A 19910-nucleotide genomic window follows, 5' to 3' on the forward strand; every position below is an offset into this window, starting at 1 on the left:
CTACTTATTTCAAACTCCAGCAAAACGTTCCCTTATAGGCTGCCAATAATTTATTGGTAGGACAAGCAAGAAATACGTGCAGGGACCACAGTGCATCCTAATGATGGGAAGGGGTACAGGCAGAATGAAATTGCAGCCTTGAGGAAAAAGTTAACTGTGTTAATATTTTACACAAAGGTTACTTTAAACCCAGTAGTGGGCTTCATTATTAATTTTTGCCCTTGGAATTGCATTGTAATAGTTCACAGACAAAACTTATACATTTCAGCCAATAAAACATAAACATTTGCTTTCACAGTTGAAAGTAAGTCTCTATGTCCTGAATTTCTTTGTTTGCTTTTGGGCAAGAGAGCACCCATGTCGGGGTAACCATTTGTCAGACTAGAGCAGCGGATTATGGGAAAGTGAGAAACTATTGGAGAGTGGGGGGGATGTGTTAGTAGAAAGAGTTAATGTGCCTTGAGTCCTGGACCCTTAAATAGGCCCTCATGGAATGAATGACACTGGGACGCAAAATAAAGTAAAATATAACTCTAAACTTGCCAGCCTTTGTAGATTCATTTTATCATCCACGGCAGTGGTGAGATTGAAATATTTTTACTACTGGTTCTCTCGACATGGCTTGGTGGGTATGGCATGGCTTAGTGCGCATGTCAGGGGAAGGATACTGTAAAATCTCCATTCCCACCCCACTTCAGTGGAAGGAAACTGTAAAATCTCCATTCTAACCCCACTCCAGGGGAAGCTTACTGGAAATTCCCCATTTCCTCCTGATCAGCTGGGACTCGGGAGGCAGAGAATAGATGGGGGCAGGGCCAGTCAGAGGTGGTATTTACCAGTTCTCCAAACTACTCAATTTCCGTTGCTGGTTCTCCAGAACTGGTCAGAACCTGCTAAATACCACCTCTGATCCATGCTGCAAAAATGTATTATGATTGATTTAGAGGTAGAGGAGAAAGTTCTAACTGATACTGAAGAAGGCCTTTCATGTATTTATTTTGTCTCTTTTCCCCCCTGCTAATAGTGCCAAGCCAACTGATTTTGACTTCCTAAAAATAATTGGCAAAGGAAGCTTTGGGAAAGTAAGTACTCTAGTTTGAGGTGTTCTTGTGGACCTCTTGTTGATCCAAATGGCTTTTCATTCATAGCTTTTGATCTTTGGGAATTAATGTAGCATTTGCACGTGCTATTTTCCCAGTCCGAATAGTCCAATCATAAGGCACAGTGAGATGGATCCCTTAGGCCAGTGGTGGGCAACCTTTTTTTTCAACTGAGCCAAATCTCGCCAAAACCACGATTGAAATTTATTTTGAGAGCCACATTTTTAAAACCGAAAATACATAGGATGGTACACTGTTTTTAGTTTCAATAAACTCTGGCATTTGAAGCACGCAAGTCTTAAAGCTGTCAAGTTACAAGATCCTTGCATCCCTAACCCTTTAGGAAAAAAAACCCCAGGGGTCTTCAAACCTGACAGCTTGAAGACTTGTGGACTTCAACTCCCAGAATTCTGAGAATTGAAGTCCACCAAGGGCATCAATCATATTAGCCCAGGGATCTGCAAAATTGGCTCTTAAGACTGGTGGACTTCAACTCCCAGAATTCTGAGAATTGAAGTCCACCAGTCTTAAAACAGCCAACTTTGCAAACCTCTGTGTTAGCCCAAAGCCTGGCGCTGGGCGGGCCTTGCTCCCCCATTGGTGGAGCCCCAAGAAGCGAGGAGGGAGAAAAAGAGATGGAGGCAAGGAGCTTCTCCCCCCCCCCACAAAAATCTTATCAGGGAGCCGGCGGGCAGTAGCAAATTAGCTGATCACGCGGCGTGATCGGCTAATTTGCTACTGCCTGCCCAGCTCCCCGGTTAGATTTTTGCTCGGAGGAGGCGGGGGGGGGAAGCTCCTTAGCCTCCGTTTCTTTTTCTGCCTCCTCGCTTCTCGTCCCCGCCCGACTTCAGGATCCTCCCTAATCATTGTCGATCGAAAAGAAAAAAGGGAAAGGGGCGCTTGTTTTGAAGTGCCCGAGAGGAGGGAGGGGAGCGCGCGCCCAGCACACAGAAGAGCCGCATTAAAATGTGTAAAGAGCCGCTTGTGGCTCGCGAGCCGCGGCTTGCCAACCACTGCCTTAGGCCATATATTTTGTATGCGTGAAACATAGCACCTTCTTATTATTTATTCATAAGAAATACTTACTATTAAATTATTCCTTGCAAAGCAGGGCAGAAAGTGCTTCTGGGAATTTTTTTTTCCTTCAGTAATAAAATAAACCAATTTTAACTCACAACACCTAGAGCTGTATGAACAGTATATAAACGTTGTAAAAAATAATGAGAGTGAATGGGCAGGAATGTAATTTATTTTTCAACTACTCATAGCAAATTGCCTTAAGCCAAACTTGTTCCCATATTTACAAAAAAAAAGCAGTGAATTTGCTTCTGCTACTAATGATTATGATGATTGGCATTTCAGTGAAGCTTTTCCATATAACAAGGCACTATTTGCGGCTCCTAATCTTTCAAATTGCCACTATATTAATTCAGATGAGAGTATATCTTTAAAGCATCAAAGAATTTCAAAATGTCTAGAAATGCATCTCTTGGTTCATCCTTGTATATTATTTGCAATGGTGTGTAAATGCCTTACCAATCATTTTTGAAGGACATGTTCTTATTATGTTGCTTCTCTCATCCCTAGATGATGAAATTGCCTAAAGACATCTTTCATTGGCTTACTTATTTATTAAATTTATTTGCCAATAAGGATGGGACACAATCAGGGTGGAACTCAAACAATTAGTAATTTTAAAAGGTAAAAGATTGTGTGTGGGCGTGGGTGGGTGGGTGCATGTGTGTGTATCAGAGGTGGGTTGCTCCCGGTTTGGGCCGGATTGGGCGAACCGGTAGTGGTGGTGGCGGGAGGCTCCGCCCCAACGCTTCTAAAAAATTAATTGTTTCTATCCTAGCCACCTTAAGCTGATCTACCATCACAATAAAGATTTGATTTGAAAAAAGGATCAAATTGTATTTGGCTCAGGACTACAAAAAGCAGGAAAGATCCATAAGCACAATAACACTGAGAGCTTTCTGGTTTAAGATCCTTTGCTCTGTATTTCAAATCAGCTCTTCTGATATCTCAGACAGGCATTTTTGGAATAGTGGTGATGGTGTTTGACCTAGACATTTCAATCGTCTATTTCTCTGAGAGTATTATTGATCTACTAGAAGATCAATACTCCAGTGAAATGATTTTATTGTTGCTGCCAGCTTGGGTTCACTGAGATTATTATCAGTGGTCTGATCGCATCTTTTCTGGCTAATGAAATGTATTAAAAGGCATAAGCTTTCATGAGTAGCAGTTCATTTCATCAGATGCATCTCACAAAAGCTTATGCCTTTTAATAAAATTTGTTAGAAAAGGTGCTACCAGACTGCTGATTTTTGTTTTTTGCCACAAGAGGCTAACTCAGCTTTCCTCCTACAATGTCTACCAGATTACTCTAGTTTCCCACTTTCTGCCCAGAAAGGAGCTTCAATTACCCTTGCAAGAGGCCTGGGTGAAGAGCTAAGTCTTCACGGTTCTTTGAAACACCAATAGGGTAAAGGCCATCCAGATCTTGGGGAGAACCTTGTTCCAGAGGGCAGGCACTGCTAGAGAGAAGATGCACTCCTGGGGTTTCAATAGATTGTATTGTTTAATCAAGAATCCAGACCATCACTGTTGATACTAATTCTGGACTAACTGAAGCTTCTATATGGTCCTCAAGGACAGCCTCGTGTAGAGTATATTGCGGTAGTCAAGCTGCAAGGTGAACAGGTTGTGAGAGATTATCCAAAATACTTCCCAATCTAGGACACAGCAGAGCTGGCCCAGGTAGCATAGCAGATGAAGGTATGCAAAGGCAGTTGGCTGACATAGTTATAGTTCCATATTAAAAGTCCCATTTCCTAAATTCTATTTAGAAATTCCAGAGTATTTATTTTACTTTTTAAAATGAATATCTCAGTGTAGCCTGTCTTATTGAAAACAATAAGCACTTATAAATGGAATAGATTAACCAGTCATAAATTAGTGTTATTTTCCTAGATTATAATCTCAAATATTTTCAATTAAGTATTGGGTTTTGCCTTCAATTTTTTGTTACAGTGGAAGCTTCTTGAGCTCTCATTTCTATTGCAGGTCCTTTTGTCCAAACACAAGTCTGATGGAAGATTCTATGCTATAAAAGTTTTGCAGAAAAAGTCCATCCTTAAGAAAAAAGAGGTAGATTTTGAAATATATTGTATTTTGTTTACATTGAGTACAGAATATTTTGCCACTTCTGCCTTCCTCTATAGCATGTTTTTTAACCAAATGAAAGATATTGATTATATTTTAGCATGTGCAACAGTCATGTTGGTAGACATATAAAATTTAAGTTTGCATGTGTATATTTCTATAAAGAATTAAGTAGCAATATATGATGATAGTTTCTAGGCCTTAGGAACTATTTTATACTACTGTCTTCTGATCCAGTTAGGAACCTGATCTATCCATCAAGTCTATCATGCATAAGAAAATTCCTGCATTTGTTACTGGAATGATCCCTCATGCTCTTATGCTACCATCCAGTGAAAGCTCATTCTAACAGAGGTGGCATTTTTGAATCCCACCACTGCATTGCAAGCAACACCCACCCTCCACCACCAAAAAAACCCCAACCACTGAAAACCAGATTTGCCCTCCACTTCCTTCTTAACCCTCCCTAGCAGAAAGAATGGGCTTTCCTGTATGCTTTTCTTCTGTTCTGTTTCTAAGGCACTGAGGTAAAGCTGACAACAAAATGGAGGAAAAGTGAGTTATGCATATAGAACCTTATGAATAGTTGGGAGATTGTACACAGTACTTGGATTGAAAGCCATGTCATTTGTATGCCTTTAGTGGATTCTTCTAATATATTCCATTTATAACAAAAAAAGAAAAAAACCATTGAAGGTATACTACATTAACTCCTTCTTCCTTTCTACAGTCTCTTTTAAAAAACCACTCTGCTAAAATGCTATTTGACAGAAAATAGCAAGAAAAACCTTTGAGTGATCCCTCCTTCAAATCACCCCCAATTTCTGTAATTCTTTTTGTTTTTTTTAAAAAAAACAAAACCTTAACTTGCATATTTGCTTTTTTTTGTCCTTCTTGCCTCTTGATAGCAAAACCACATAATGGCAGAACGCAATGTGCTCCTGAAGAATGTGAAACATCCTTTCCTTGTGGGGCTCCACTATTCTTTCCAGACCAAGGAGAAACTCTACTTTGTACTGGATTATGTAAATGGAGGAGAGGCAAGTACCTGTTGGTGCTGTTTTTCAAAATCCTAGCATCCTTCTACTACGCATGCCCAAGATGGTGTCCTGTCGGGTTTGAGGAGAGCTTCGGGGAGATGATTGTCCTTTTTGGGGCTTGCAGGGATACCCTATTCCATTGTTGGTTCCAGGTCCAGTTATGAGAACTTCCTGGGACCTCGGGGACACCCTTGAGCTGCGATGTCCTGCCTTATAGCCGGACTATCGTGAGTGAAATGGGGCGGTTAGCGATGAAAGGAGAATGGAGCGCGTTGGCAGCTGCCGGTGTGGGTGTGGTCAGCAGCTGGGGCGGGACGCCCGGCCTGGGGTCTCTGCAGCCGGCGTGGGTATGGTCGGTGGTGGCGGCGGGATGCCCGGACTGGGGTCTCTACAGCTGCCGCTCCCCACGCCGTGGTGTTATCCCGGTTGCTCTCCCCCCTCCTCCTTGCTTATGAACATGATAAATTAGATCAGCGGGGAGGGGCTGAGGCAGCTGGCATGGATACAAACGGCAGCGGAAGATGGCTTCGGGAGTTGGCGTGGGCGCGGTTGGAGTGGGGGGTCCTTCATTGTGCCCCCCCCCCCGGTATTACCGCTGTTGCCTGGGCCACCGTACTGTGCCATTTGGCCATTTGCCCCCCCCCCTTTGTGATATTATGGACTGGGTCAACGGAGTGAGGCCCTGGCGATGGATGTGAGTGCGGCTGGTGTGGGCGGAGCTTAGCTGTTGGAGTCGGAGTTGGAGCAGCTGCCGATGCCGCTGCTGTCCTCGTTGCCGCCATCACTGGCCGCTTTACCACCTCGCAAGCTAGCATCTGCTGCGATTTTGGACAGCTGTCCGTTACCCTTACATATTGTCCCCAACACCGACTATTTTTATGATGGACATAGCTTTCTGCTACCCCCTCGAACACTGCCGGCTGCCCCCCCCCCATGGACATGTCATCTCCTCATTCCATCTCCCCATGATGTCATCCCATTTGGTTGATGCCACACTCTCCTCTATGTTATACTGTGACAGAACTTTACTCCCTTCGGGAACTCCCCCTTTCTCGGGGATGGCCTTCGGATCTATCAAGACGCTTCCTTAATGATGGATCTTGGGATCCCGAGAGGTGGCATGCAAAGAAGAGACTTCTTAAGGGTTTTTTACAGGGGCTTTTAAACCAAATTTTAAGGGGGAGAGGGGTGGGTTGATTCGGATGGCTCAGACAGGCTTGGGGGGGAGTCTGCCAGGGCACAGGCCAGAGCTAACTAATGGGCGCGAGTTGGGAGGGCTAGGAAGGGTTGGGATTCCAGGGGAGACATTAATCCATTCCATTGGGGGGTTCACCATCTCTACTGTTTGTGGGAGGCAGATATGGTGGGGGCCGAGGGCCAAATGATGTTCGGAGGATGCGGGTTTGCTGTTTAAGAGCGATCGCGCATTCCGACCCTCATTGCCCTTCTCGCACCTCCGGGTGCTCGGGATTACAGGACCCTGGTCTCCGGCTGGTGTCGCTTAACACCAGGTCCATGGTACATAAGGCTCCCCTGATATACGACCTCATACAAGAGGGTAGAGCGGACCTGGCGTGCATTACGGAGACCTGGTTGGGCCATGAGGGGGGTGTGCCCCTTAGCGAACTATGCCCACCAGGCTTCCCGGCATTTCACCAGCCGAGAGCCCAGGGCAGGGGCGGGGGATGGCGGTAGTTATTAGGGAAAGTCTCAGACCTCAGGAGGTCACTGTGCTTCAGATAGGCAGGTGTGAGTCCCTCTTTGTGAAGTGGGGCCTTGGAGCTCAGGTGGGCCTTTTTGTTACGTACCTGTCTCCCTGCTACGTTTCATCAGCCCTGCCGGAGCTGCTAGATTTGTTAGCTGGATTGGCGGTTGATTTCCCCAGGCTCATGGTCCTGGGGGATTTCAATCTGCCTTCCATTGGCGAGACATCCGAGTCAGCTCGGGAGTTCATGGCTTCCATGACAGCTATGGACCTAACTCAGTTAATTCAAGACCCCACCCATAATGTGGGACACACGCTCGACCTGATTTTTGTCTCTGGGCAGTGGATGAATGATCTAGATTTAGGGGATATTTCTATTCAACCCTTGTCATGGTCTGATCATTTCCTCATCAGGCTTGACTTCCATATCGCTACCCCTCGCCACAGGGAGGCAGAACCGACTAGATGGTTCCGCCCAGGCACCTGATGGACCCCGAAAGGTTCCTGATGGAGCTTGGGACTTTTCCTGAATCCCTTGCTCACAACTCGACTGAAGCCCTAGTGGAAGCCTGAGATGGGGCTGCTGCTGGGGCCTTGGATCGCATTGTGCCTTTGCGGCCTCTGACCCGGTGTCGATCCCGGGTGGCTCCCTGGTTTACCGAAGAGCTCCGGGAGATGAAACGCCGGAAAAGACGCCTAGAGATCGGATGGAGGGCCAGCCAGTCCGAATCTGATCGAACACTAGTAAGAATTCATATTAAATCCTACTTAGTGGTGATAGAAGTGGCAAAACGGCAATATTTTCCCGCTCTTATCGCGTCCGCAGATAACCGCCCAGACGCCATGTTTAGGGTGACCCGCTCCTTACTTAACCAAGGAACTGGGGAAGACCCCTTGCAGGGTATGGCTGAAGAATTTGTTCAGTATCCGCAGGATAAAATCGCTCACATCCGGACAGGCTTGGACTCTGACTGGGTAGATTCGGGCGAGCCGACGGGGATGAAACTTGAGGAGACAATCTGGGATGAGTTTGACCCTGTGACCCCCGAAGGCATGGACAGGATTATGGGGAGACTCAGTGCTGCCACTTGTGTGCTGGACTCATGTACCTCTTGGTTAGTTTCAGCTTCCCGGGAGGTGACACGAGGCTGGCTCCAGGCGATTACCAACACTTCATTGAGAGAGGGGTTCTTTCCCACCGCCTTGAAGGAGGCGGTGGTGAGGCCCCTCCTTAAGAAGCCTTCCCTGGACCCAGCTTCTTTAGCCAACTATCATCCGGTCTCCAACCTTCGGTTTGTAGCGAAGGTTGTCAAGAGTGTGGTAGCACGTCAGCTTCCCCAGTATCTGGATGAAGCCGTGTACCTGGATCCGTTTCAGTCGGGTTTCAGGCCCAGGTACAGCACGGAGACGGCATTGGTCATGTTGGTCGATGATCTCCTCTGCTCGTCTGTCCTGGTCCTATTAGACCTCTCAGCGGCTTTCGATACCATCGACCATGGTATCCTACTGCGACGACTCGGGGGGTTGGGAGTGAGGGACACTGTTTTACGGTGGTTCTCCTCCTACCTGTCGGATTGGTCGCAGTTTGTGTTGACTGGAGGGCAGAGATCGACCCCGAGGCGCGTCACTTGTGGGGTGCCCCAGGGGTCGGTTCTGTCACCCCTCCTGTTCAACATATACATGAAACCGCTGGGTGAGATCATCCATGGTTTTGGGGTATGGTATCATCAATATGCTGATGATACCCAACTTTTCATCTCCTTCCGACGCACCCTAAAAAGTTGGCTTTTCCAGCAAGCCGGCCTGGCCTGTTAATTTTAACTCATTTTTAAATGTATTGTCTTATAAATTCGGGTTGTTGTTTTTTTTTTTTTTGGGATATGTATTTAATTTCTTTTTAACTTTTGGGATGTGTGTTTTTTAATGTTGTACGCCGCCCTGAGTCCTTTGGGAGAAGGGCGGCATATAAATCCAATAAAACAAACAAACAAACAAACATTGGAAGATTTCATTTACAATCTAAACTGCATTGACACGTTCTCCTTCACTCCTATGAATGATTCAGTGCATGACTGGATGATAACTGAATCAACCTTGGACAGAAGACTAAAACTGAAGGTAGTCCTTGATTTACAACCTTAATTCATCCTAGAATTATGGTCATAAGTTTTGACGGCCATAAAACAGATCAGCAACTTTTGCTTCCTTTTTTGTAGCAGTCATAAAATGGCCATGAAGCAAACACTTCAGTCATCAAACAAATGCTGTGGTCATTAAGTGACTCTAATGTTCACTATAGTTTTTTTTTGCCAAAACCTGGAAATAAATGTCAGTTTTCATCAAAAATGTCACAAATCATGGTCACATGACTGCACAACGCTGAAAATAGCCATAAATGGGGACTGGTTGCCAAGCACTCAAAATGCAGTCACATGATTGCAAGAGAGAGTGGCTGTCAGACATTCAGAACCACGTTGTAAGTATCTTTGGGGAGTCTGTCATAACATCAAAAGGTCACCAAGCGATCAGTCGTAAGTCGACAACTACCTTTATAAAATACTGGAGCAGTTTCCTATGAAATTGTGTTAAAATTAGGCAGTGATCTGTTTACATAACTCATTATTATTATTTACAACATATGCGTATTAGTTCCTAAAGCATCTTGAAACAGTTTACAATGAAAGCAACAACCAAACTCATAATAAAGAATACATTAAAATTGCAGCCATCAAGGTAGAATGGTTAAAGTGCTGGACTAGGAATTAGGCTCTAGTCTTCCCCTTGATGAATATTGATACTCCCCAGGATATTAAAAGTTACTAATGAAAGCAAAATCAGTTCATTTAAAAGTGTGGAAAACAATTCTTCCAACTTTCCAAGTGGGAATGCCTAAATGAAACTGCTAAATTTGTTTCAGCAGGGTGTATGATACTGGACCCAGACTGTTGGGGGCAATATGCTGACTCTGTAAACTGCTTAGAGAGGGCTGTAAAGCATTATGAAGCGATCAGGGGTGAAATCTACTTACCTTTGTCACCGGTTCGCAAATGTGAGTGTGCGTGCTTTCCACCTCCACACATACGCAGGACCTTCCAAGCATGCACAGAGCATCAAAAATGGATGTGGTGACATCTGGGCGGGTGGGTAGAGCCTTCTACCGAGCGTGCCTGCAAAGGTAAGCGAACAGCAAGGGGGGGGGATCCGCTATGCCATGTGATTTAGATTAGCTAGAAAGCAGGAAATCCTGCTTTCTAGCTAATACAAATCGTGCGTCACAGAAATACCAGTTCGCCCGAACTGGTAGCATTGTTTTACTACTGGTTCGGGCGAACCAGTCAGAACCAGTAGCATTTCACCCCTGGAAGTGGTATATAAGTCTAAGTGCTATTGCTATCTCTCGATTCTGTTAAATAAAAAGAGGGTTTATGAAACATTGTGCTCCTTTCCTAAGTTTTTATTTGTCTGTTTCTAGTTATTCTTCCACCTACAAAGGGAGCGCTGTTTCCGTGAACCTCGAGCTCGCTTCTATGCAGCAGAAATGGCCAGTGCGGTTGGCTACCTTCACTCATTGAATATCATATACAGGTAAATTATGTTGGGCATCAGAGCAGGCAGTGATCCTATGGATTTCTGAAAAACGTATCAATGTTAACAGAATAGGTAGGTTTGGCTGCTTGTGAGCAAAATAAAATGGGGCTAGCTTCTCTGAGATTTTGGCATGTATTTAGAAATATATTTGTCCTAGAAAAGCCCCAAAGACCAGCTGACAAATCCAAGTGTTACTTTATTGGATATCTAAGAGCATGCCATACAGAGCCAGTTTAGTATAGTGGTTAAGGCATCAGACCAGAATCTGGGAGACTGGGAGTTCTATTCCTGTCTTAAGCATGGAACCAGCTTAGTGACCTTGGGGTAATGACTTTCTCAGTTCTAGGAAGAAGGAATGACAAACCATTTCTGAAATCTTGCCAAAAACCCAATGGGACTTGTCTAGGCAATTACCAGGAATAAAAATCTGACAGAGAGGGAGAGAGAGGGAGAAAGAGAAAGATACAGAGAGAAAGAGACACTATCACTTTACCACAAGATGGACATCTGAGTCAATTGAAATCATTAGTTGAAAATGATAATTTGGAACTTACCAATCATTTTAACATTGTCTTCCCCAGTTTGGTATCCCTTCAGATGATGTGATTATGTTGCATAGGAATTATGGGAATTGAAGTCTAGCATATTGAAAGAATACATTAAGGATGTCCTCAAGAAGTTTGAAAGCTAGGACAGGCTGCCTTAAGGTTTCTTTTGTCGCACCACTGCATTTGGGATGGCTGAATGGGAATCTATATGTTGCTGCAAGAGATATGGATCTGTTTTCTGTCTATCCCTCTTGTACCATATAAACATCAATTTCTTTCTCTCCTTTTTTTTTAAAAAAAGGGACTTGAAACCTGAAAATATTCTTTTGGATTCTCAGGTATGTTATTAGTGTTGGTGTGTGGAGAAAATTACAATTGTAATTTACAATTGCCATTGTTAAGAGCGACCAGGTTTAATAATGTCTAACAATTACCTCCTGTAGTTTCCAGTAGTTTATGATGAAACATTTGCATGCCGTGTCAAGTATGAGAGATGTACAATTAAGAGGATGCCACGTGTGAGAAGTGACTTGTGAAGTGGTGGCCTAGGCTTTCTTGAGTTACTGCTTCTGAGTTGCGGTGGAAGCTGCTAGTTTTTAGTAACTAATATTTTGCTTGTGGACTTCTGCTCAGGACCCACAGCCTGGGTTATGTTTTGATAAAAATATTACTAAAAGAACAAAGGAAAATATTACCTGCTCCAGAATAGAAAAGCCTATTTGTTTTGTTGTCTATTTTGAAATACACCAAGAAGACTGAAATTTCTCTTTGATCCTTCAGGGTCACATTGTTCTGACAGATTTTGGACTTTGCAAAGAAGGAATGGAGCCAGAAGAAACAACATCTACTTTTTGTGGCACACCAGAAGTATGATATAGTGTTTCTTAATTTGTTTACTTTCAGGAACCTGCCCCACTTTTAAAAATTAGGGAGGATCCCAAAAGAGCTTGTGTCTGTAGGTTATATTTATTAATATTTATTCTATCAAAAATAAAAACTGATGCATGTAGAATATTTATTTATTGAAGCATGTAAATTAATACTATGTTTCCCCAAAATATGAAGTACCCCAAAAATAAACCCCAGCCTGGGGTTTTTTACATGTGCACCTAATATAAGCCCTACCCTAAAAATAAGCCCTAGTGAGGGGGGTTGGCATGACCATCATAGGAGGCAGTGAATGCAAGTGGGTTGACTGTGTTTAGCAGTAGTTGCAGCCCATGCAGCACAGGTGAGCTGAGTACCTGTGCAAGCAGCAGGTGGAAGCAGAGGCGGAGGGAGGCAGGCAATCCAGATGCGCTGTGTGGGCTTTGGAAAAGCCAAGCGGCGGATGGCTGGAGCAGTGGGTGACTGCGGGTGGCTTGCCTTGGCATGGCAACACTGGTAGCAGGAAGAGGCAGAGGCATGGGGGAGGGGCAGGTGATATGGTCTTGCTGCGTAGGCTACAGGAAAACTGAGCAGTGGTGGGCCAGAGCAACAGCCAGCTGCAAGGAGGTTCATCTTTGCGTCTCTCAGCTTGCCTGCAGTCCATGTGGCACATTGGGATCACCTGCCTTCTGCTCCACGCTTTCTGCTCTACGCAGCCCCAGAGTGCGCCTACCAAGAGATTGGAGGGCTGCAGTTGCTGCCGGATACCGTCAGTTCCTGTGTATTTGCTGGCTCTTGTATATGCGCCAGTAGGCAGGGCACCTAGCCAGGCTCATCACCCTTAAATCGTGTTTCCCCCAAAATAAAATAAGAGCAGGTCTTATTTTGGGGAAAACATGGCAGTATTCAAGCCATTAGATATTAACATTACTTTTTTAAAAAAAATATGAAAAGCTCATATTTTTTACAAATAAAAAATAACAACGAGAGGCATTGTTTAAAATTTTTGCAAATATCTTCAAATTTTTATCTCTCTGAGGGGGTCTTGGAGAGATCCTTAGGGGTCATGGGGACAAACTTTAAGAAATACTCATATAGATGAATGATTACTTCCAATAAAGAAAATAAATTTGGCTTTTGCAAAAGTAATTGCAATCCTTTGTCCGATGTTTTGTGTATATAATGACATTATTAAAATTTCTACATATTTAACAGTACTTGGCCCCAGAAGTACTTAAAAAGCAGCCTTATGACCGAACTGTTGATTGGTGGTGCCTTGGAGCCGTGCTTTATGAAATGCTATTTGGCTTGGTAAGTTTTACTTCTGAAGTGGAGGCTAACATGATCTGGGAATGGCTTTTCATCCTAATGTATAAACAAAGCTGATTTCTTTGGACAAAGGGACAAGAAATATCATCAGGTTTGGGAGGCAATATCAAAGCCTATCAGTCGTCTTAATTAGAATGGCAATATTGGAAAATATATATGATGCTCAATTCCATAGCACGCTATTTGTCAATCTTAGAAGTTTAAGATGTCTGGACTTCCAGCTTCCAGGATTCTCTAACCAACCTAGCTAGAGAATTCTGGGAGTTGAAGTCCACACATCTTCATGTTGCCAAGGTTGAGAAACGTTGCCTTAGAGTGTTATTAGAACCTTATCTTGTGTTGCTTATCCCTGTACGCTAGTATAATTAGCCAAGTTTATCATATTCCAGCATAGGTGGAATTTGGATAACAGTGTCTTCAAATCATTTGTCAGGTGCTTGATCAATTAATTAAAGTGTGCCTGAGTTCTTGCATATGTTAAGTCTGTCAGCATATCAGCCATGCTGATGATTGTATGTTTGGAAGCAGGATTATATAAATACAACTGAACTGATTGTGGAGCACACACATTTAATCTTTCGTTAGCTATTCTTTAGGACTATTAAAGCTAAACTGAACATATAGTTTTTGTGCTTTTCCTGTAAACGTTTGCTGCCATCTAGTGGTTGCCCTACATTTTTCACCTACAATGAAAATAGAATAGAATAGAATGGAATGGAATAGAATAGAATAGAGAAAAGCAAAAGGAACAGGAATAGGAATAGAATAGAATATAATTTGGAAGGGACCTTGGAGGTCTTCTAGTCCAGCCCCCTACTTAGGCAGGAAGCCCTATACCATTTCAGACAAATATGGTAGTCCAAGTTTTGAATTGTTCATTCAATAATTTATTTTAAACAAACTATAATAGCATACATTTCTTCCATTAAACCTATACAAGAAACAGCATGAATTGCATGTTATCTAAACATGATACAAATTTACATTGTACTTTATGCTAATGACCTTTTCCTATTTTCATTGTCAGCCTCCATTTTACAGCCGGGATATGTCACAGATGTATGAGAATATCCTGCACAAACCACTTCAGATTCAAGGAACCAAGACCATAGCAGCTTGTGATATCCTACAAGGACTTCTTCATAAAGATCAGAAGAAGAGGCTTGGAGCCAAGACCGATTTTGTATGTGATAACTGCTTATTCTTGGAACCCTAGGCATCTTGTCCTGCTAAAAACGTGATCCTACTTTTAAATCTGTAGCAGTGTGTGTGTGAGATTTAACAACTCTTTGTACTATTTTTGTTATTTACCGTGTCCCATCACTGCTACTCCTTTAGCACTATCTTCACTTTCATCGAAGCACAATTTTTTTATTTTTATAAAATGTACTTTCTGCATTTTGGAATGCTACAAATATAGTTTGTTGCTTAATAAATATGTAATACAAACAGCTTAAATAACTAAACAATTTGGAATTTAAGAAGTGCAAAGAGCAGACTAGATTGGGCTATATATTCAGTAGATTAGTGGAAACTTTCATATTTTTGCTATATCAATTTTAAGGGTGGGCATACAGTATACAGAACAAGGAAAACTAATGGTCATTTCCATTGCACACTTAAATGTACTTCTGCATCTACATTGATATCTCAGTGCACTTTTCAGCACAACTTTGTACATTATGCTCTTCTTAAATTATTGTTAATATACTGGTTTGAGAGTTTGTGCAAAGAGTTAAATGTGTGCTCAGAAAGTTGTGCCACTTTTAAAGTAAAGAATTTTGGGTGGTGTTAGAAGGTGAAGCTTATGAAATCCCTAAAGAATTCTGAGTCAGCGAGGTGATTAGTTCCAAGTGCTTGTATGTTAGGTTGTGCTGCAGACACAAAGTAGGCCTACTGCTGCAGACACAAGTTGGGTGTCCTGATTGCCTCAATGGCCCTTTGTGAGCTCCTGGACCTTAGGGCTGATGAGAGACAGTTTCAAGAAATACGTTTTAGGATGATTTCAACTTCCATTACCTAAAAAATGATGTAAGTCCCTACCCTCCAGTGAATTACAGCTCTGAGATAGATAGATAGATAGATAGATAGATAGATAGATAGATAGATAGATAGATAGATAGATAGATGATAGATAGATAGATGATAGATAGATACAAAGGAAGAAAGAAAGAAAGAAAGAAAGAAAGAAAGAAAGAAAGAAAGAAAGAGAAAGAAAGAAGAAAGAAAGATATTTGATCTGGTACATAGATAGATAAGATATTTGATATGGTCTTTATTTTATCATGATCAGATCACTTTCTATTCAGACTGAGAATTTTAGTTTTCCTAGACCTCTGCCAAAGCAAGGGACCTAGTAGAATGGTCCATTTTAGGAGCCTGTTAGAACCTGGGAGTTACCAGAAGGATGGGGATTTGAAGGGATTGAGGGTTGGGAATTGACTGGGGATTTTCCTGACAATTTGGAAGCATTGAGCTTTTGCTTCATACATCTTTGCAATACAGAGACAGAATACTTGATGAGAGGGCATTTCTGTGGTTTCCCAGAGGTCTGACTTTTTGATAACCTATGGGAGGAACACGGACAGCTTGCTGTCCTTATTGTTACTGAGTAGGCTTGAGCCTGAATTCATTCCAGGGTTTAATTGTGTACACGTCTGGTACAATTAGCCTCTGTATAACAATTTACAATTGTTTACAATTGTTTATCTTTACAATTAGCAAACATATTTTAGGAAACTATTTACAGTAAGTAAATTTAGATCAATGATTCATTGCAGCTAGGTATAAACATAAGCACAGCACAGTTTTGGAAATCCTTCTGGCAAATAGCAGCTCAACTTTATTTTACTTTTTTACAGCTTGAAATAAAAAACCATATGTTCTTCGCTCCAATAAACTGGGATGATTTGTATAATAAGAAGATCACTCCTCCATTTGATCCTAAGGTGGTAAGTGGTTTATTATGCTGTAAGCAATCATTGTGCAATTGTGAAGTAATATTAGAAAAAGTTAACCATTCTGGGTGCTTTGAGGGATTATGGATCTACATTTTATAATTTGTTATGGATTTTCCTGACATGTAAAATAGTGAGCCATTTCACATGATTTACATTTTGTCTTGGGATACTGCAATTTGCCTTTAAAGAAAAACTGGAAATTGTTGTTAGGTAAAGATGGCTTAGAGAAATCACAGTTTACTCAGTTTGCCTATTAGAACTATTTAAAAATCTAAATACATATCGTGCTAAATGTATGTTTCAGGAAAAAATGTACTTAATAGTAGAATAAAACAAATAGTAATCTTTTAATTCCTGCAAGATTCCCCAAGTCACTGTGAGTGAGTTGGGAAGCAATATAAATTTTCTTCACAAAAAAATAGAACAAAAAAATAGCTTCCTTTCCTCTATCGGATCTCTTCCCCTCCACCAGTGAATGGAAAATAATTGGGACATCTCTCCCCAGACAAATAACCCAGGGACTTTCTCTCACTTTGTCTCAGAAACATGATCTGTAATCAGGAATGTTTGACTGACTTGAAGATGTTTGATGTGAAAAAAAGTAACATAACCTAATATAAACTCAATTCAGTATAAGAGAGAACAGCAAGTCCCAAAACAAGTTGAATGGACTAGTAGAATTCAGCATAATCCCAAAACATGTGCTGTGTTTGTCTCCTTCTACACCCTCTGGTTTTAAGACTGACTATTTACTTTATTGTTGCTATTGCCTGAAACTTTAAAAAAATATTGTTCTTTTTTAAGGCTGGGCCAGCTGATCTACGACATTTTGACCCAGAATTCACTCAGGAAACTGTTCCCAGTTCCATCATTCAAACTGATTTTGCTACCAGCAGTTCCAGTGCAACAAATGCTTTCCTGGGTTTTTCTTATGCACCAAATGATGACGATTAAAGCATCTCATGTAAACAAGACTTGTGAAATTCAGGTTTAGCTCATTATTTAAATAAGAGGAAGACATCCTAGGTCTAATTTCTAACTGGAAAGGAACCAACTTTGCAACTTTGACATACAGAGACTTCCAATGTGAATGTTCCTCTTCCTGAACATTGCCAATCACGGTAATTAAAATAATTTTATTTATAGAGACATGAACAAATTTATTGATACATCCTTTTACCAAATGGATGAGAGCCTAAAAGAATGCAAGATGCTTAAAAGAGATTTATTGTATTCTAAATAACTAATTATTTTGTATTCACTTGTTTTAAGTTTGGGGCACTACCAATTCAAACTAGTTGAATTTTCTTGCAACATTATTCTAGATTTTATGGTTCAAGCATTTTTGATTGCAATTTGCTTTTCATTGCGTATGCTCTTGAATAACTCTTTTGAGTTGGTCAGAATAGCTGTAACTACCTCTCCTTGAACCTAGTCCTCCTAGCTAGTCCTTCTACTGGTATGAAATTAGCATGGCATTTGTATTCATTCTTCTCAAATCAGTTGACACCTCTAGCTTTTTGTCAGGTTTTAGGTATTTTTAGTTTTGAATGCACTGCAACAAAATGTAATCGGTGGAAACAGCAGGTCATCCCATTATGCAGTCTACTGGATTCCAAGTCTTGTTGCTTTAGCCTGGAAATATTCCAGTGATCTCTGTTTATATATATTTTAATAATCTTGCTTAGTTGTTTCTGTTTATTTGAAAATTAAACTCTGATAATAACTACCTCTTAGCAGCACAGATCCAAAAGAAACCAATGGATTTATTTTTAAGAACCATAAAGAAAAACAAACTGCCTAAACAAATCTGTTAAGGCCAAAATTGTATTAGTGAATATGTAAAAATAAAGTCTCCACGTAGAATTTTATGGACACAATATATATTTTTTTGGGCAACAATATGTAAATTGTTTCAAACACAGGCAAAGTTGACCATGTGGTTTTTATGAATAAAAAAGGGAATGTTACAATTTCTATCCAATATTGTTATGCCAGTAAACTATGTAGTCTCATTTTTAAAAAAGATTTAGAACAAAAGATCTATGTCATGTTGTTTTCAGTCACTCTGTACCACATTAAAAAAAATTGAGTTATGCATTCCTCTTTCATCTTTTATAAAGTGAATTCACACAAAACATAACTACTTGCATAGCCAAGATCTTTAAGGAAATAACATATACCAACTATCTGTATATATAAACTTTTTAAGGCTGCAGTCTAGTCCATCAGATACTTGGAGAGCAAGTAGTGTGAGGATTTTTTAGACTGAAGTCTGTTCAAAAACTCACACTGACTGGATTCAGACCTTAGAGTTTAGAAATCACTGTGATTAGATTCAATTGTCAAATACAGCCATTCAAATTCTGATTTAGTGAAAAGAATAGACCAAATCTCTCTGTGTGTGTGTGTGTGTGTGTGTGTGTGTGTGTGTGAGAGAGAGAGAGAGAGAGAGAGAGAGAGAGAGAGAGAGAGAGAGAGAATATGTGACTATGAGAGGGAATAATAAAAGAGGATATGCGTTTTAAAAAATGAAATGCAGATAGTGAAGATAATCTACTACACAAGCCATCTGCTGGGTATGACACCGTCATTCTTCCATGAGTGTATTTGATGAACACATAGAGAAATGCCTCCCCTTTTTCCTTTTTCTTTGTCATCAAGGCAGTGACAGAAGCGCGATTGGTTCACACATGATAGTCTCTGCTGAATTCTGTGTTTTATTGCTATATTATAACAGCAGAATACCTTCCTACTGCCACTTCTTTATTCTAATAAAATGTTTAAGACATAATAAAATGTATAATATATTTGACTTATATAGGTAATGTTTCTCTAATTCATTTGTAGAAAGAATAATGAAACAATCACTTATTCAGTGACTGTTCAAACTTGTGACATCACTGAACAAGTAGAAATGACCTGACCTTGAGGTTATGGATATAGTCATGTAACCATGATCTGCAACCTTCCCTGTGAATTTCCCACAAGCAAAGGCAATGGAGAAACCTGCAGGAAAATCATAGTCTTGAGGTCCTTGCTTAACATTTGTGTTGTCCTCATTTAACAATGGCAACTGGAACTGACATCACCAAGTGATTCAGTTATATGGTTTTTAACATATGATCATGTTGCTTTTTTTTGTAACAAGTTTTTATTGGTTTTTACAAATTTTTTCAGGGAAAAGGGGTTAAAAAAAGGTATAGAAAATTTTGACAGCATCATGCGGGGGAAAGTAGTCCCCCCAAATCTCACAACTTTTACAAAGAAAAATAGAAACAACATCAACATTTGAATAAACATTGGTAGTTTTGGATTTTACACTAAATCATCAGTATATTCAATCATTTTTTGTATCACTTCCAAAAAGTTACATTATAACAACAATTGCAATAATGTTTCAAATCAGATCATGTTGCTTAATGTAAGAGTTTCCAGTTCTAGTTAGCATCATTATACCAGGATCACCTGTATGCCCATTTTAAAATATACCTAAGGGAAACAACACAAAATTCCTAACAGAAACTTTTCTGCCCTGACATCTGTATCTTATCATAGTGGGATTTTATAGTTTATAAGGCTTCACCAATCCATCAGTTAGGTCA

General features: G+C 41.0%; 1 protein-coding gene across 9 annotated transcripts in view; it reads left to right on the forward strand.

The window, feature by feature from the left end:
* The window catches only part of SGK2 (serum/glucocorticoid regulated kinase 2), a 50457-nt gene extending 31359 nt beyond the window's left edge, over window positions 1-19098 (forward strand). For all 9 annotated transcript variants that reach the window (XM_081946997.1, XM_081946994.1, XM_081946992.1 and 6 more), the window contains 10 exons: window positions 1025-1082; window positions 4170-4253; window positions 5177-5308; window positions 10486-10598; window positions 11451-11487; window positions 11930-12016; window positions 13232-13327; window positions 14373-14528; window positions 16207-16296; window positions 17110-19098. In XM_081946997.1, coding sequence (XP_081803123.1) covers window positions 1025-1082; window positions 4170-4253; window positions 5177-5308; window positions 10486-10598; window positions 11451-11487; window positions 11930-12016; window positions 13232-13327; window positions 14373-14528; window positions 16207-16296; window positions 17110-17259 — 1003 coding nt within the window. In that variant the 3' untranslated portion in view covers window positions 17260-19098. The remainder of the gene's footprint in view (window positions 1-1024; window positions 1083-4169; window positions 4254-5176; window positions 5309-10485; window positions 10599-11450; window positions 11488-11929; window positions 12017-13231; window positions 13328-14372; window positions 14529-16206; window positions 16297-17109) is intronic.
* Window positions 19099-19910: the final 812 nt, after the last annotated feature.

The sequence above is a fragment of the Natrix helvetica genome (assembly GCF_964273705.1).
Source record: "Natrix helvetica genome assembly, chromosome: 3".
Taxonomy (NCBI): domain Eukaryota; kingdom Metazoa; phylum Chordata; class Lepidosauria; order Squamata; family Natricidae; genus Natrix; species Natrix helvetica.